The 17,093-nt window shown below is 51.4% G+C and overlaps 1 protein-coding gene across 4 annotated transcripts in view; it reads right to left on the bottom strand.

The window, feature by feature from the left end:
* CDK5RAP2 (CDK5 regulatory subunit associated protein 2) overlaps positions 1 to 14,522 on the bottom strand; it is a 174,806-nt gene extending 160,284 nt beyond the window's left edge. For all 4 annotated transcript variants that reach the window (XR_011484910.1, XM_020905641.2, XM_070459194.1 and 1 more), the window contains exons 1-3: positions 14,263 to 14,522; positions 4,685 to 4,752; positions 1,370 to 1,437 (exon numbers count right to left, since the gene is read on the bottom strand). Coding sequence is in view for 3 of the 4 variants with exons in the window: in XM_020905641.2 (XP_020761300.2) it covers positions 1,370 to 1,437; positions 4,685 to 4,752; positions 14,263 to 14,318 (192 nt within the window). In the remaining variant the exon portion in view is untranslated. The remainder of the gene's footprint in view (positions 1 to 1,369; positions 1,438 to 4,684; positions 4,753 to 14,262) is intronic.
* Positions 14,523 to 17,093: the final 2,571 nt, after the last annotated feature.

The following is a 17,093-nucleotide window of genomic DNA, read 5'->3' as shown; positions in this document are numbered from 1 at the left end:
TGACAAGTCATTTCTTCAATTGGTCACTGGTGGTTTGCAGATAACTATTAGCAGTAATGAGTGTTCTAAATTAAATCCAGAGACAGTCCCGTTCTGTTCGGGAAAGACAACTGGGGAGAGAGAAACATGATTGTGGAACGTCCTTCCCTCTGTGTCCTGCGTCTGCTCCCTGATAAATATCTCCCGTGTCTTGCATAGTATGGATTTCATTTGGTTACAAATGAAGAAGGGTCTAATTCTTCCCATGATAAATGAGCACACTGAGCAGGTAACTTGTTAAGGAGAATTGGAATTGGGAAAATAACCTTATTTTCCTGTTACTTGACAACAGACCCCATCCACTAACAAATGAAACGCACGATGCTGGCAGACAGAAAGCACTGCAGTCAAATCCATCACCAAGCAATCCATTCTTAGACAATTACCACGCCAACCTGGGAACACATCGCTCACGTTTCATTCGACAAAGACGCAGCCTGCAAGATGCAGAGGCCGCCCCAGGTGGTAGAGAGAATAAACAGCTTCAGAGTCACTAAAAACCTGAACTCAGATTCCAGCACTGTCACTCATGCACCATGTGACCACAGGTGAGTCTCTCCTGGTCTTGAGATTCCTTACCCGTAAAAAGGAGCGACTACAGAATACCCGTCACAGCGCAGATTCAGCGGGGACCACAGAAAACACGCCTTCCATCCCAGGGAAGCTCTCGACACATGCTGTGACTGTGCTCCATTTACTTGTTCAGTCGTGTCCAACTCTTCACGATCCCACAAACTGTAGCCCACCTGGCTCCTCTGTCCATGGGGATTCTCCAGGTGAGAACACTGGAGTGGGTTGTCATGCCCTCCTCCAGGGGATCTTCCCAACCCGGGGATCGAACCCACGTCTCCCGCACTGCAGGTAGATTCTTTACCAGCTGAGCCACCAGCAAAGCCCAAGAATCCCGGAGCAGGTAGCCTATCCCTTCTCCAGGGGGTCTTCCCGACCCAGGGATCAATCCAACTGGGGTCTCCGGCACTGCAGGCGGATTCTTTACCAGCTGAGCCAGCAGGGAAGCCCTTGACACACCTCAGCACCTCCCAGCTGTGCCCATGGTGACACCTTCACCCTCAGGACACCAGAAATACACCCAACTCCCTGAGGCTGGAGACCGCCGCTGCTGTCAGAACCCGTAACTGGCCTGTGTGCAAAGAGCCAGCCATGAAGGAATGTCACAGTGCCCCAGAGGGTGCCCGCGAGCCCCGGCCCTCCTCCAAACTCTGCCTCAACCTGCCTGGATGCTTCTCGAGAACCCAGGCTCCCTGTGGGTCTGCCAGACAGCGCCGCAGACATGCGCTGTGAGGGATGCTAATTCAGGGTCTCTACTTACGTTTTCAAAGTCCTTCATGTTCCGCGCTCTGGTGGGAGACACTTTCTCTTCCAACACGTTTGGGAGCACTATAGAAAAGCAAAACAAACACAGGAAAACGTCACAATATGCAAACCGTCCCACACCCCTACTAGGGGAAAAAAGTGTAGCTTCCACATTATATTCTGTCTTGTGATATTAATCTACAGAAAGCTTTAAGTCATTGTATTTCAAATATTTAAAAATTAGTTGAACTGGCCCCAGTGTAACCATGTAAATGTCCGAAGAAGGTAAAAAGGTGTGAGCTGTTCAGTCGTGTCTGACTCTGCAACCCCATGGACTGGAGCCCGCCAGGCTCCTCTGTCCACGGGGTTTTCCAGGCAAGAATATTGGAGTGGGTTGCCATTCCCATCTCCAGGGGATCTTCCTGACCCAGGAATCGAACCCGGGTCTCCCACGCTGCAGGCATATTCTTTACTGTCTAGCCACCAGGGAATCCCCCTGTAAGCGTCAGAAGATGGACCCAAAGAAAGCATGCAGCAAGCAAAGCAGAACTGCCACGATACCCATTCCTCCTCCCAGTCCTTAACCTGTTTTGTTGGGTGGGATGTCATCTTCCTACGTCAGCACTTAAAACAAAGCCTGTCTGAGCACATTTTTTCTTAAAATGCAGACAATAAACATCTCAGGCTCTGTCGGTCAGACGACAGAAAGCCTCCAATCTGTGACAACCGCTCAACACAGAACAGCCACGGATGCTTCAAAGGCCCAGAAGCCACGTTCCGACAGAAGTTCATTTTCAAAAGCAGGCTGCGGGTCGGAAACTGTCGATCCCTGCTTCAGGGTGATTCCAGACTTAGGCAAAACCCAAATCCTTCCACAGCTTCTCTAATTCCACAAACATTTATTCGACCACTCCTCCGCGCCAAGCACCAGGTGCGGTGCTGGGGAAGCCGTGGAGAAAGAGGAGCAAGGGTGAAAGCGACGGTGACCGCGCAGCCAGCAGGCAGGACGGGTGTGTGAGCGACGGCTGCGCGCACAAGTGCTGGGGCTCCTCAGGCGCTGGGAAGACGTGTGCTGAGTGAGTGAGTGAATCCACTCTCCCCCCAGGCGGGCGCTGGGGGCCTACTCTGCTCGGGGCCATCCTAGAGACAGAACAAATAGAAAGAGCCGACAGTCTAGAAAGAAGAGACAGACAATAAATGATAGGCGATTACAGAGTATGTACAAAGGTGATAAATGCCGTGGAGAGCAATACAGTGGGTAAGGACAGGAAATGCCAATAGCAAGGGCGGGGTGAGGACTGTAGTTTCAAATAAGGTGGTTAAGGATTTCCCTGGCAGTCCAGTGGTTGAGACTCCACGCTCCCAATGCAAGGGGCAAGATGCAGGGGGCACAGGTTCGTTCGGTTCCCGGTCAGGGAACTAAGGTTCTGCATGCTGCACACTGTGGCAAAGAAAAGAAAACGAACCAACAAAGAAGGTGGTTAAATTGAGGAAGGGCTGACCTCTGGGCAGACTTGGAGAAGCCACAGAGAGGGGCCTGGGGTGACAGGCGCCAAGGGCATCTGAGGACCAGCCAAGAGGCCAATGGGTGGGAGAGCAGTGAAGGGGGGACAGCAGAAGCGGGGGAGCAGGGCGCTGGGTGGCAGGTGCGGAGGGCCTCTCAGGACACGAGGACGCTGAGCTCAGGGCAGCATGGGGGGCTTCGGCTCCCACAGGCTCCCGCTGGCTGCCGAGAACAGATCTCTGTGAAAGGCGCTGAGAGAGAAACAAGGCGAACAGGTAGGAGAAAGCGGGGAGAATCCAGGCCAGAGGTCACGGTGCCCAGGCCAAGGAAGGCGGGTGAGGAGCGGTCCGATTCGTTAAGCAGGCCACTCGTTAAGTGGCCAACATGAAAAAATGCAATGAAATGCAGCGAAAATGCAAGGTTCAGAGAGGAGAGCGCATGGAAAGCAGCCTGGGGAGGGCCAGGGAAGCGTGGGCCAGAGCTGAGTCTTCAGGGGGCGGCAGGCAGAGGGGGTCGAGGGCACGGCACTCGGGGCTCAGCAGAGAAGAGGCCCGGGAGCCGGCAGGGCGCCAGGCGGAGGGCACACAGCCGCCTGCCCGCTCAGCGGCCGGGCTCCGTCACCCGCGGCTGCAGCCCTGCCCAGGGCCCCCCACTCTCCAGGCCTCCAGGCCAGCTCATCTGCTGGCGACACTCCGGCCGCCCCGCTCCTTCCTGAGGGTAAATCTCCTTCTCAGCCCCTCTCCCAGCTCCTCACTCCCCCGCTGGCTACACTGACCGTGTGGCCTGTTGTGACCATTCTTTAACTGTCTGCCTTCCAGGCGTGATCGGAGCCACGCTCCAGGCTGAACCCCCTGCGGAGCCCAGAGCCTGGCAGCGAGCAGATGCACACTACGGGCTGAATAGGAGCAGGCCGATCAAGTTCTCCGGTCCCAACAGCCTGGGGGAGGAAGGCAGAGAAACCAGAACTGCTGGACTGTAGCATTAAAGTTGCCAGGTTCTAAAGGAAAACCTGAGGGTGGTCCCCAAATTAACATCTTCTCACCATGTGAAACTTAGGTCGTCTGCTCTAAAAACTCCTTCTTTTTGCACATAATCTCATCACTTTGGAGACGGGGGAAAAAAAACACCAGTCAAAATATCTCTAAGATATTTCAACAAGGCGAATTATTAGCACTTCCCACAGATATTGATGAGAGCATCCACTCTCTTTCAGAAACAGAAATGATGAGGAAGGCTTAGCAAAACCCAAACTGCAGAACAGAATTTCCTCCTAATCCAGCTTCAGCCCAGCAGACTGCTTATTTGCTCAGCGCCGTCTCCTGTGGTCTACCCAACTATGTGTCCCCGAAGGGCAGGCCCATGTAGGAATGCCGGGCCCCAGCCAGCACACGGAATCCAGCAGCCTGCCAGGAAGCCCTTGGCACGCTCAGGTTTGGACAGCCGCTCTCCAGGGCCTCCAGCCGCTCGGGAGCAGGAACCAACAGAGCCCCTGAACCTGACCGAGTCACCGACTCAACATCCAACCTCCCCTGGTCGTTCAGTTCAGCAAACACTGGCTGAACCCCCTATGCAAGCGTGGCGGTGAGAAATGAAACTCACGAAGTATGGCCCAAAGGACATCCGTTCCTCTAGCCCAGGGCTTATGAAAGGAGGTGAGGAGCGGGTCAATATGTACGCTAAATACTGCGCCCTTCCTGGGAGCACCAAGCCGTGCCGGGGGGCGCTGGGCCTTGGAGCCACCGAAGCTCAGGCCCAGGCTCCCGGCTCAAGGCTCCCAGCCCCCACGACCCAGCATCCACAGCCCCTGCTCTCACTCTGCGTACTTACCGCCGTCTCCCAAGCCGGCGACAGGGCTGATGCCATCTGGGTCATCCGGCACGCTCAGAGCACGGCCACTAGGAGAGAACACGGGAGACAAGGAGGAATCACTCTCTGAGCAGCAGGGGCAGCCGGACCCCGGCCTGCACCCGAGGGCAGGCCGCACGGGAGGGGAGACCCAGGCTCTGAGCTGAACTGCGGCTCTAACGCTCACCGAGAGAGGGTGCCCGGTCACGGATTCACTCACACAGCGAGGGCTCTGTGGGCCACCGCGGGGCTGGGCGCAGAGGCACCCGGCCAAACGTAAGCTACTCAGGCTCCTGAGTCACACTTCTCACTAACTGATTACAGGGGACACCACCCCTCAACCTGCAGAGGTTAAACAAGTTAGTGCACACGGGAAGTGACCTGCAGGAGGCATCAGCTGGTGTTTCTGTCAGTGCCACTCTCACCATTGTCAACACGCCTATCACAACTAAAAATCAAGCTTAAAGTATCAGGTACTCATTCGGGTGCTTTAAGAATATCAGACAAAAATGCAAAATTCACTGATTCCAGAAGTTTCACTGGCTAAATTATACAAGCAGGTTCAGAGAGGATGTGGAGACACTGACAGAAAACGAAACCGTGACAGGAGGTGTGGTTCAGCACAAAACGCAGGTCCCTGAATCCTGCTCTGCCACACACCTCTCCCGGCCCCGCTTCCTTCATCTGTGAAGGAACAGCAGCTACCTCATGGAGTAACTGGTGATGAAACAAGACACCCAGTGTCTGGCAAGTGCCCTGCATACCGTGAGTATTCCATAAATGGGAGCAAAGGACCCTTGTCGCCATGAAACACACAACACCCTGTAAGTTGTAAATGATCCACCTTCAAGAGAAGTGGCCAGCCCCCTGAGGGCCTAGGCATTTTACAGAGGAAGGCTCTAAGGCCCAGGTAACTTCAGTGGCCTAGCCAGTCTCATGGCAGTTAGTCAGAGAACCAAATCCAGGATCCAAATCTTTTACGTCTAAAACCCAACAATGCCTGCCTGTCCCAAGCTGTAAGCTTGGAGCTGATTGAAGTTCAGCTTGACTTCTTGGCAATTTGCTCTTTCCAGGCCTCTAAATACAGACCCATCCTGTTCCTAGGACAATTTTGTCTGATCATCAAACTCTGGAGTTGGAATGAAACTTCAACATCAGAACAAAGCAAAAGAATTAGATATAAAATTACAGCATCAGGAAAATGATTACATAAAATGTGTATGCTGTGAGGATAAGTGGAGGAAAAAAAAAAAGCAAACTTAAGTAAGATGTGCCTTCAATTATTGGAAGACAAAAAAAAATACATGTACACTAAAGTCACCTCAAATCTTTCCTGCAAAGTTGGAGGCTATAAGTATACATAACAAGTGAAATATTAAAAAGCATAATTTGTAGGAAAAGGAGAGATATCCAATATTTTCCTCCTTTTTAATTTTTTATAATTCTCAACTCCCTCCAATAAGTGTCACTAGGACAAACTCCATTTTCTAAACAAATTGTAAAAGTTAGACACCACTCTTTGCAGTGGGTGGCCCAGTGGCCCCAAAACTACACACACAGTTTCCTGGGAAGCTCAGCCGACTCTGGTCTCTAGGTCCCCAAGTCTGGGCCTCTTTCCATCACAGCCATTAATTCACTACCATTGGAGGAAACGGCCCATCAGTGACTCAAGCCAAGATCAATCACAGCAGAAAACCACGTGGCAGGCAAAGCCCAAGAATTGAGTGTCCAACAGGCAAAGTATGAAACATGACATTTGACACTGCAACCCTTAGAAGAAACGGCTCTTTAAAGCACAGATTCCAGCCTGGTTCCTGTCAAACTTCCCCGTGGGCCCTACCTGCCCCCCTCTGAAATGTCGTGACCCCCCGAGCATCCGCGCCCCCAGGCGGTTCCAGCCACACCTCCAGCTTCAAGCCTTCAGCTTTAGGTACCCATTCCGGTCACTCACTCTGGGCCTAAGGTTGGGGCTTTCTGGGTCCCCAACCGAAATCAAAAGTAGGCAAAGGAAGAAGGCTCGGATGGGACTTTGTCATGGTGTGGATGGAGGAGACGAAGTTCCGGGAAGGGAAGGAACTCATTTGGTCCAAATCACACACGGTTGGGTAGCAAAGTCGAGGCCAAGACCCAGGTGTCTCAGGGCCCATTCCACGCACGCAGCTGTGTCGGGGCCGCCCCCGGCTCCTGCTCAGGGGCACCCGGTCAGGGAGCGTCCTCAGCTGCGGAGCACAGTGTAGCCACAGCCGCCGCTGCAGGGGGCCCGCGCCCACCAACCCCGCGCTCAGGGACGGCGGCCTGGCGCCTCCTCTGCTCCGCAGCCCTTCTGGGCTCCGTGGTCCTTTTCCAACGCTGCCATTTTTTCAAACGAGGAAAAGGCAGGCCTGGCAGAGTGAATACGCTGAAAGACCCAGGCCGGCCTGGCTGCAAAGCCCACGCACTCCGCCTCTGTTCCACCCAGGCCCCCCGCACCTCCGCAAGCGCTGCGGTGAGGGCCCAGCGCCCCGAGGCACGGCCTCCAGCCCCGAGGGCAAGTGAACCAACACCCCCTGCGCCTCACCACCGCACCCCCTCGCCCACCCACTGCCAAAGGGGCACTCCCCTGGGTCTGCACACGGCACCCAACACTGGCCGTCCGCGCGAGGGCCCCGAGGGGCTTCACCGCCGAAGTGGTGTGAGCGCCGTGGGTCAGACTGTGGGTCAGACTGCACGTCCCGTTCGGAAAACACACACCCAGTGGGCTCCGGACCGTCTTTCAACAACTTGCTTTTCACTCTAGGTCATTTGTTCTTAATGAGAGAAAACTACATATAAATACAAAAGAGCCGGATGAGCTTCGAGTTCTTCTAGACCATTACTCACTCTCCTCTTGGTCTCCTGGAAGAAGTAACCACTGCTGACAGTCAGGACATTCCCGAACTTTCTCTGCGTGTGCGAGTGCACATACTATTGTGCAGCGTCTCTGCTTCACTGAATGTGTCCTAAAGATGCTCTCATGACAGTACAGATAGATCTACAGCAGCGTTTCTAACTCCCACGAAGCATTCTACGGCCATGTGTTTCAAACTTCACTGACACCAACCAACAGAAGGAAATACATTATCCTTCATTCTGCAAGTTCCTCTGCTCTGTTGCATTCTTCTTTTTTGTTTAATTCTGGTTCTGACCTACTAAACTGAATGTCATGAGATGACAATGGGTCCCAGTTGAAAGAGACCTGTGAAAAGGATGTGTTATTTACCAGGTAACGTGTAGGAAACTCAACTTGTTTCCACATTGTTCCTTTCACAAACAGTGCTGTATCTCCTTACACAGGTCTCATTGTACACCAGCATGATTTTTCAATAAATAACCAGAAGTGGAACTGCTGTATCTAAATACATTTACATTTTCTCAATGGGCGAAAGATTTGAAAATATACAAGTGGCTAATAAGTACATGAAAAAAATGTCCCACACAGTCAGCTGTTAGGGAAATGCAAATCAGTACCACAGTGAGACAGCATGCCACATCCCACAGGATGGCCACAATAAAAGACAGACAATAGTAAGTGCTGGCAAGGCAATGGAGAAATGAGGATCCTCACAGAGTGTGGGACGCTGAGAGTGTGAGATGGTGCAGCCACTTTGGAAAAGAGTCGAGCAGTTCCTCAAAACGTTAAATATACAGAGTTACCACACGACTCAGCAACCCTACTCCCGGAGAAACGAACACTTATGTCCACACAAAAACTTGTACACAAATATGTTTATAGCAAAAGAGCCAGAAAAGCAGAAACAACCTAAATATCAGCAACCAATGAATGAATAAAACCTGGTACATGTTTACAACAGAACACTCGGTCACAGCAAGGAATGAGGTGCTAATACAGGCTACAACACAGAGGCCTCACGGAAGTCCACATATTGTAACATCTCATTTTTATGAAAGGTCCAGAATACACAAATCTACAGACAAAAAGCAGACTGTGGTCGCCTAGGGTGCAGCAAGGGGACAGGGGCGGAAACGGGGAGTGTGGTAGACTGAAGTGTCCCCCGGAATTCGTATGAGAAAACGCAGCCCCCACCTGACGGATGGGGTTAGGAGGTGAGCCTCGGGGAGGTGATGAAGAGCAGATGAGGTGGAGACGGTGGAGCCCTCAGGAATGGGCCTGGTGCCTTTAAGCGTTTCCAGAGCTCCTACTTCCTCTCTTTGCTCTCCACCACGTGAGGATACAGTGAGAAGGAGGGCCTCAGCGGAACCTGACCACACTGGCACCCTGATCTCAGACTTCCAGACGCAGGAACTGTGAGAAACCAAGTTCCGTTGTCAATCACAGGCTTCCCAGGTGGTGCGAGTGGTAAAGAGTGCGTCTGCAAATGCAGGAGGCACAAGAGACGTGGGTTCAATCCCTGGGTCAGGAAGATCCCCTGGCATAGAAAATGGCAACCCACTCCAGTACTCTTGCCTGGAAAACTCCATGGACAGAGAAGCCTGGCGGGCTACAGGCCACGGGGTGCAGAGCTGGACACTCAGCCTGCTCGCAGGTTGTAAGTTACCCAGTCTACAGTTTTCTGTTACAGCAGCCCAGCTAAGACTGGAAGTAAATGCTAATGGGCACAGGGCTTTTTGGATGATGAAAATGTTCTAAAATTAAGATTATGGTGATGACTGCACAACTCTGTAGATATACTAAAAAAAAAAAAAAAACCACTGAATAGTATATTTCAAATGGGTAAACTTTATGGCATATAAATCAGATTTCAGTAAAGCTGTTAAAAAAACACAAGACACATTTTTAATGCCAAACTGTGTTCCAACAAGCTTGTACCATTTACATTGTTGTGCACTTTTTCACACAGTGATTACAAAGCAGCATTTCACTACTAAATACGGCACCTATACTCATGGTATTTATCTTTTCAAATAAAGATTGAACAACATTGATTCATTCAGCAAATAACTGCTGAGCCTCTGCTATGTACCAGACATCGTTCTTTCTAAAGATCCAGTTGGGAAGAAGCCAGGCACGCTCCCTGCCCTTGCTGAGCTAACCCCGGCGACCGGGAGCGTCTCCTCAAACCTCACGGCCCGGCGGCACCTCTAGTCCCAGGGCGGTCTTGGATCAGGTTTTCAAGCCTTCACCAGAAATTTCATTCCGCCATCCTCTTTCTCAATCTCCTTCTACAAAATCCACGAAGGCATTCTTTGCCTGAGAAAGTACAAACTGTACAAAACTTACAGGAGACTTTTTTTTTTGGTCTGCCCCCAACCAGGCGGCAGGCACTTAATGGCCATGTGCTCAAGGAACCCACAGATGAACAGGCCTGGGCCAGGCCTCTGGAAACTCACAGGCAGAGGCAGAATCCTGGGCATGAAACAAAGGCGTGAGCCCAGGGCAGTGGGCACAGAGGACTTTGTCCAGAAAATGGTACAACACGTTAACAGCTAAACAAAAACCAGCCAACACTGAATGTACCCCCCCCCATCGGCTCCAGGTGCTTAAAACATACAACTTTGCTTCGTCCACAGAGTCACCCAACCAACCAGAGACTGTCGCTGAAGAGAAACTGAGGATTAGGACAGTTATGTGAAAACCTCCAGCAACACGTCTAGCACCCGCTGAAGCAGGATTCTGACGCAGGCGTCCTGCGCACACAGCCCAGGTCCTTTCGACAGCATCGGGCGGGAACTAACGGAGGGCCTCAGGTTGGCGGGGGCCCCAGGGACAGGGATCTGGGCCTAAACTTCACAGAGCCGGAGCTCCTGGGGTACCCCCAGGTGAACAAGCTTGGAGAGAATCACACACACTGACCTAACTCAACCGAAGGCCATGGACAAATCGGACTTCAGTTCAGTCTCCAAAACCGGGGCCTGGAAATTACCAAGCAGAAGAGTATCCGTATCAGCATAAAAAGAGTCCTCATGTTCCAGGGGTTTTTCTCCTCCACGCTGACCGCCTAATGGAGACGCTGACTCTTTGAGAGCCAGTTCAAGCCCACAGCAGTGCCGCAAAATCCTCCAAGAGTCCTCTCAGAAATGGTTCAGAGAACTAGCTGGAAGGCAGGATAGGGAACCGAGGGCCAGGCTTTGGAATATGTAGGCCTGGACTTTAAATCCTGGCTTGCTCATGGACTTTTTGGTGGGACCTCGGAGTGTTCAGTTCACCTCTCTGAACCTCAGTGTCCTCACCTGGAAAATGTGGATAAAACCATCACCTCACCAGACCACTGATCATTCAGTGAATTCACAGACAGGTACTGAGCCCCTAGTGTGAGCCAGATACCAGGTTAGGAAGTCGCATTACAAAGATGGTCACAACGCAGCCCCTGCTCTCACGCAGGTCAGCGTCGAATCTGGGAGCCAGACCAGTTACCAGCTGCGCCGGGAGCGGCCAGTGTGTGGACCTGGTGAGCACCTGAGATGTGGCTCCTCTAGACTGAGAAGGGCGGTAAGTATAAAGCAAATACCGGACCTCAAAGACTTAGTAAGATCAGATAGAAAGCAAAATATCTCATTAATATGTATTTGTTTACAAGTTAGAATGATAATATATGGAAATATTAGGCTAAATCAAACATTATTAACATTAACTTCAGCAGTTTCTTTGTACACTTTTAATGTGGCTATTAGAAAATTTTAAATTACATACGTGGCTCAAATTATATACTGATGGGACTGCATTAGTCGATAAAATTCAAGGAAGTCATGGGACTTCCCTGACAGTTCCAGTGGTGAAGACTCTGAGCTTCCACTGCAGGAGATTTGGGTTTGTACCTTTGGCCAGTGAACTAAGATCCCGCATGATGTGGTCAAAAAAAAGAGAAAATTCAGTGACGTCAATAAGAGCTGTGAATGCCTCAGTGATGGAGGACTAAAGGAGAACAGAGGGCCCAGGTGGGGAGGCGGGATGTCAGCGAAGGATTCCTGGCAGTGACATCTAAATTGAGACCTGAAAAACATGAAGGCAAAGCAGAGGAGGGCAGCCCAGGCGGCAGGCACAGAAAGTACCCAGGCCCAGCAACAGAAGGAAAAAGGCCGATCATTCACGAGAGCTCGGCAGGCAGCAGGGTGACAGGCTTGGAGGGAGACAGGGAAGGGAGAGGGGAGACAGGAGCCCAGGGAGGAAGACAGGGCCGCAGGACAAAGGAGCTCAGAAGCCACATTAAAGAACTTGATCCTGAGGCCAGAAAGGAGCCAGGGAGAGTCTTAAGTAGGTAAGAGATTAGCTCAGGGATGTATGCAGCACCAGGGTTACCAGCAAAGGCAGGGAGCGGAAGGCAAGGAAAATATCTGATGTTTTGTTGAGCTGCTACTCTGAGTCAGACATTGGGCTAAACTCTTTCAGACTCATCCACTTTACAGATGATGAAAACTGAGGCTCACAGAGGGTGACTTGCCCAAGGTCACACGACTGTTAAGTGTCAGAATTGGGATGGAAACCCAGCTAGGTCTAGGCTGAAGCTCCAATACTCTGGTCACCTGATGCAAAGAGCCAACTCATCGGAAAAGACCCTGACGCTGGGAAAGACTGAAGGCAGGAGAATAAGGGGACGACAGAGGACGAGACGGTTGGATGGCATCACTGACTCGATGGACATGAGTTTGAGCCAGCTCCAGGAGGTGGTGAGGGACAGGGAAGCCTGGTGTGCTGCATCCGTGGGGTCTCAAAGAGTCGGACACAACTGAGTGACTGAACAAGGTTCCAAAACTGGTCCTGGGACGTGCAAAGCTGCCTGAGAGAGTAATGTGCCCAACTCTTTGCAACCGCAATGACTGCAGGCCTCCAGGCTCCTCTGTCCATGGAATTTTCACAGGCAAGAACACTGGAGTGGGTTAACCATTTCCTACTCCAGGAGATCTTCCCCACCAGGGATCAAACCCATATCTCTTGAGTCTCCTGCGTTGGCTGGCAGATTCTTTGCCACTGAGCCACCTGGGAAGCCCTGAGTAATAACGGACTTTACCTTAACGGCAATGAAAAGCATTAGACGTATAAAGCAGCAGGTTGTGATGACCAGAGTTGTACTTTTAGAACGAGCTTTTGAGCTGTGGCATAAAAGGCTATCAGAGGCGTGAAGGAGACTAGGACGGTCCGGGTGAGGGGTATATACCACTTACCAACTAGGCTATCGGGGAGACCCACAATATATCCAGGCAGTGGCAGAAAGATGATGAGAAAGAAACGTGATAAATTACCTCAGGATTCAACTAGCAGGAGCTTCAAAGGGCCTTACTCTGTGTCTGATAAAATTGTTCGGTCGCTAAGTCATGTCCGACTCTTTGTGACCCCATGGACTACAGCACACCAGGCCTCCCCGTCCTTCACCATCTCTCAAGAGTTTGCTCAAATGCATGTTCATTGAGTCGATGATGCCATCCAACCATCTCACCCTCTGTCATCCGTTTAAAGGGTTTCTCTGTTAGGCTCTCAATAAACATAGCAACCATTTGTCCCGGTTTGCCCAAGATAGGACCTGTTTATGTCTGCTGCTCAGGAATAAATATTAATTGTGTCCATTTTACTCTTAAAAGCATCCAGATATGCACAAAACAAATAACATGTCACCCTTTCAGTTAGGATCTGTTGACCAAAAGAGGCAGCCTGTTCCTAGCAGAGCTGGATAAATGCCACAGGTTCTCTGGGACCTCCTCTGAGTCCTTCTACCCTCTCCCCAACCAGGAGCCCAGGACAAGCAAAGGGGTCCAAGCCTACAGCAGGGCAGGACTTTTTCAGGCCTTCCTCCCAAGAGAGACCCCCAACCCCAGCAATGCAGACTCCAACTGCCTCCTGGGACACGTTCATCCAGCCATTCTCCCCCAGTGTGTACTCCTGTTGTTGATGACCACGACAATGGTGGTGGTGATGATGGCGGGACCAAATCATTTTTAAAGCACTGACAATACGCCAGGCTCCACACCTGCCAAGCAAATTGTTGGGGGGTGGGGGGCATCTTCTCGTCTAATCCTCACCCCAACTCTGTTGGGTGGATATTACTACCAGCCCCATTTAACAGATGGGAAAGTCGATTAAGTCATTTCATCAAAGTCACACAGCTAGTTAGTTAAAGAACTGGACTTGACTCAGCTCTGTTCAACTCCAGCCAAGGTTCTTAACCACCGCACCCCATGGCCTGAGTCCTGGTGGCAACTAAGGGCCCCATAAGCAAAGTCTGGACAGACCAACTACGCTCCCAACAACGATAGCGAACCCCCAAACCACAACGAGCCATCGAGTACCCTCAAGGTCCCCGCCCCTCAACCAGCCCTCACTACCTGCGCACTCCAAGACGTTCCATCTCCCTCTCTTTCAGAGAACCCCTTACCTGGCCCTCGTCTCCTCTTCAAAGTATGTCCCGAAATACGAGACATGGGGGCGATGCAGCTCGGGACCCTCAACCTACACTCAGTTATCAGTGGGCGGGTCCCCAAAGAGATCGCCCCGAAAAATCCATCTCACGCACTCCCCACGTCAGGGACCCTCAGACCCCCTCAGGAGCAAACCTCGAGTCTCGGATGGAGCGAACCCCCATCCTTGGGAACCCCGGCCCGGTTACCGCGAACCCACAAAGCCCGGGCCGCACCTGCAGCCGCTACGCGTCCCGGGGAGGGTGACGTCTTCTTCCAACACCGAGTCCATCGTGGGCGCAGAGGAGGAGTTGGCGCTGGTGTCTAGCGACGGCGCCACTGCTTCCCCCACGGGATCGCGACCCGCCCGGCTCCCCAGGTCCCCGCCCCCTCCAACCCAGCTCTTGTTCGGACTCCGGCGGCGCCGCTGGAATTCAAACCGCAGCGGCCGCCATCTTTCCCGGCGCTTCTTCCTACGGAAACGAGGCGGGGTCACCGAAGCGCGCGCGGTGAAGCCGACCGGCCTGGCCAGGAGACCGGGCAGGGAAGCGCTGGCGGGACGCCATCTTAACTAAGGGCAGAGCGTCTGCACTTGTACGGGCAAGATCAAAAGAAAGAGAGGTGGGCCGCCATTTTTCGTGAGGGCACGCGGGCCGAGGCTAGCGCAGACGCCATCTTTGTTGAGGGCCGAACCAGATTTGGGCCGTTAATTTAAGCGGGAGATGGGAATTCAGCACCTACCGCTTGGGATCCTCATGACTCCTAACCAAATGTGTATTCCGAACCTTAGGGTCTGGGCATCCCAAACGCTTCTGCCTTGAACTGAAACTCCGTTAATCGGTTGCGGGACTCGCTTTAGAAAAATCCTACCTACATAATCCCCACTCGAGTAATCTGCACACTTGGTTTGAAATAGATAAACGAATCCCTATGAGCCTAGTGGTCAGGGACACTCCCTCTCCAGCCTCTCACCTAGTGAACTTCTACTACCTGTAGGGCTCGAATAATTCACCTGGGATCAGTATACTGAGGCCAAATGAGAGGAAAGACTCGCCTAACTCCATGCACCGGAAGTCTGTCGACTGGACAGATCGTGGCTCCTGCGGACTATCAGTATATCCGAGCTCTCTGCTAACCCTGGCCGCCTTTCTTAAAGCACACAGCAATCACTAGATCATTTTGGCAGAGCTTGACCTGTGAAACGGAGAAGGCAATGGCAACCCACTCCAGTCCTCTTGCCTGGGAAATCCCATGGACGGCGGAGCCTGGTAGGCTACCGTCCATGGGGTCGCGAAGAGTCGGACACGACTGAGCGACTTCACTTTCACTTTTCACTTTCATGCACTGGAGAAGGACCTGTGAAAACAACCTTCTCCTCATCTCGGGGTTCCTACCTTCCTCTACAGACTGTCAGGAGAGTTCAGAGAGCCGGGTAAAAATAACTTGTAAAGATGAGTGACTGGGTAGATGTACCGTCCTCCTTCAGCCTCAGTTTCCTCATTCTTTCCAAAAGAGGCCTCTTTAATACTCTGATCTACATCAAACCCTTTCTTGCATTCTGAGCAATCTGTATTTTTTCCCCCTTTGTGGCACTTACCACATTTTGCAATTCCATATTTTTGTGTATAATTTTTTTTTAATGTCTTCAGCACTAGACTGGAAGCTCTGTGAGAGCAGAGACTGTTTGGAATTGTTCAGGCTGTATCTCCAACACCCAGCACTGTGCCTGCCACCCAGCAAGGGTTTAAATATATATGTTGATGAATGGGTCACTCAATATGGAAAATGAGGCTAATATTATCCTGCAAGGTTTCTTCAAGTTATTTTATTGAAGTATCATTTATTTACAATGCTGTGTTAATTTCTGTTGTACAGCAAAGTGATTCAGTTGAATATATGTATGTACGTGTGTATAAGTCCCCTTCTCCAAGGGGTCTCCCCAACCCAGGGATCAGACCCAGGTCTCCTGCATTGCAGGCAGATTCTTTACCATCTGAGCTACCAGGGAAGCCCAGATATATATTTACATATATATGTATATGTGTATATGTATGTATGTATATGGGCGTCCCTGGTGGTGCAGTGGCCAAGAATCCACCTGCAATGCAGGAGACACAAGAGACACAGCTCAATCCCTGGGTCGGGAAGATCCCCTAGAGGAGGACATGGCAGCCCACTCCAGTATTCTTGCCTGGAAAATTCCATGGACAGAGGAGCCTGGCAGGCTATACAGCCCATGGAGTCACAAAGAGTCAGACACCACTGAGCATGCATGTATATGTGTGTAATATTCTTTCTCAGATTATTTTCCATATGGTTTATCACAGGATATTGAATAGTTCCCAGTGCTATACAGTAGGACCTTGTTGTTTTATCCATTCTATATTAATAGTTTTCATCTTATCCTGCAAGGTTTTTGTGACAATGTGGAAATGGCCTCAGATTCCTTTACTACCCAGTCAGTGGTAATCCCATCTCTCTCCCTCCCCCCACCCCAGGTCTCTCTCTCTCTCTCTCACACACACACACACACACCCCTTAGAAGGTGACAAATCACTGCCCCTATCCCTCTTCCATCCCCAGATCTTCAGCCACCCCTAGAATCGGCAATAAAATAACAGCCTGAAAAAGAGTGGGCAGGAACCAGCTGGCACGCAGGGAAGGGGCAGTCCTCGATTCCCTGGAAGCAACAGTTGAGTAAGATGAGTCTGTCCAAAAGCAGAGAAACTGGGGTGTCAGGATTCCTGCTGTGACTCCACCACTGACTCCCTGTGATCTTCGGCAGACCGTTCCTCTCCTGGGCCTCAGTTCCTCCAGCTGTAAAATGGGAGGACTGGACTGGATGGCTGTCTCAAGACCTCGCAGATCTAGAGATTTCTTTGTGTCGATTTTAAAGCTTCTAATGCACAACCAGCTCTGTCCCGGTGTGGAGGGCTGAATTATAAATCATTACTTCCCGAATGAAGGAACTAACTTTCCATCCAGCAGAAGAAAGCTCTTGAGAACGGAAAGAAGGAAGAGATTGTGTACATTTTGATGTTCTTACGTGACGCTTGTGCTAGGTACA

The sequence above is a fragment of the Odocoileus virginianus genome, chromosome 31 (assembly GCF_023699985.2).
Source record: "Odocoileus virginianus isolate 20LAN1187 ecotype Illinois chromosome 31, Ovbor_1.2, whole genome shotgun sequence".
Classification (NCBI taxonomy): Eukaryota; Metazoa; Chordata; class Mammalia; order Artiodactyla; family Cervidae; genus Odocoileus; species Odocoileus virginianus.
The sequence above is the reverse complement of the archived record's forward strand: the minus strand, read 5'-3'. Positions and strand labels throughout refer to the sequence as shown.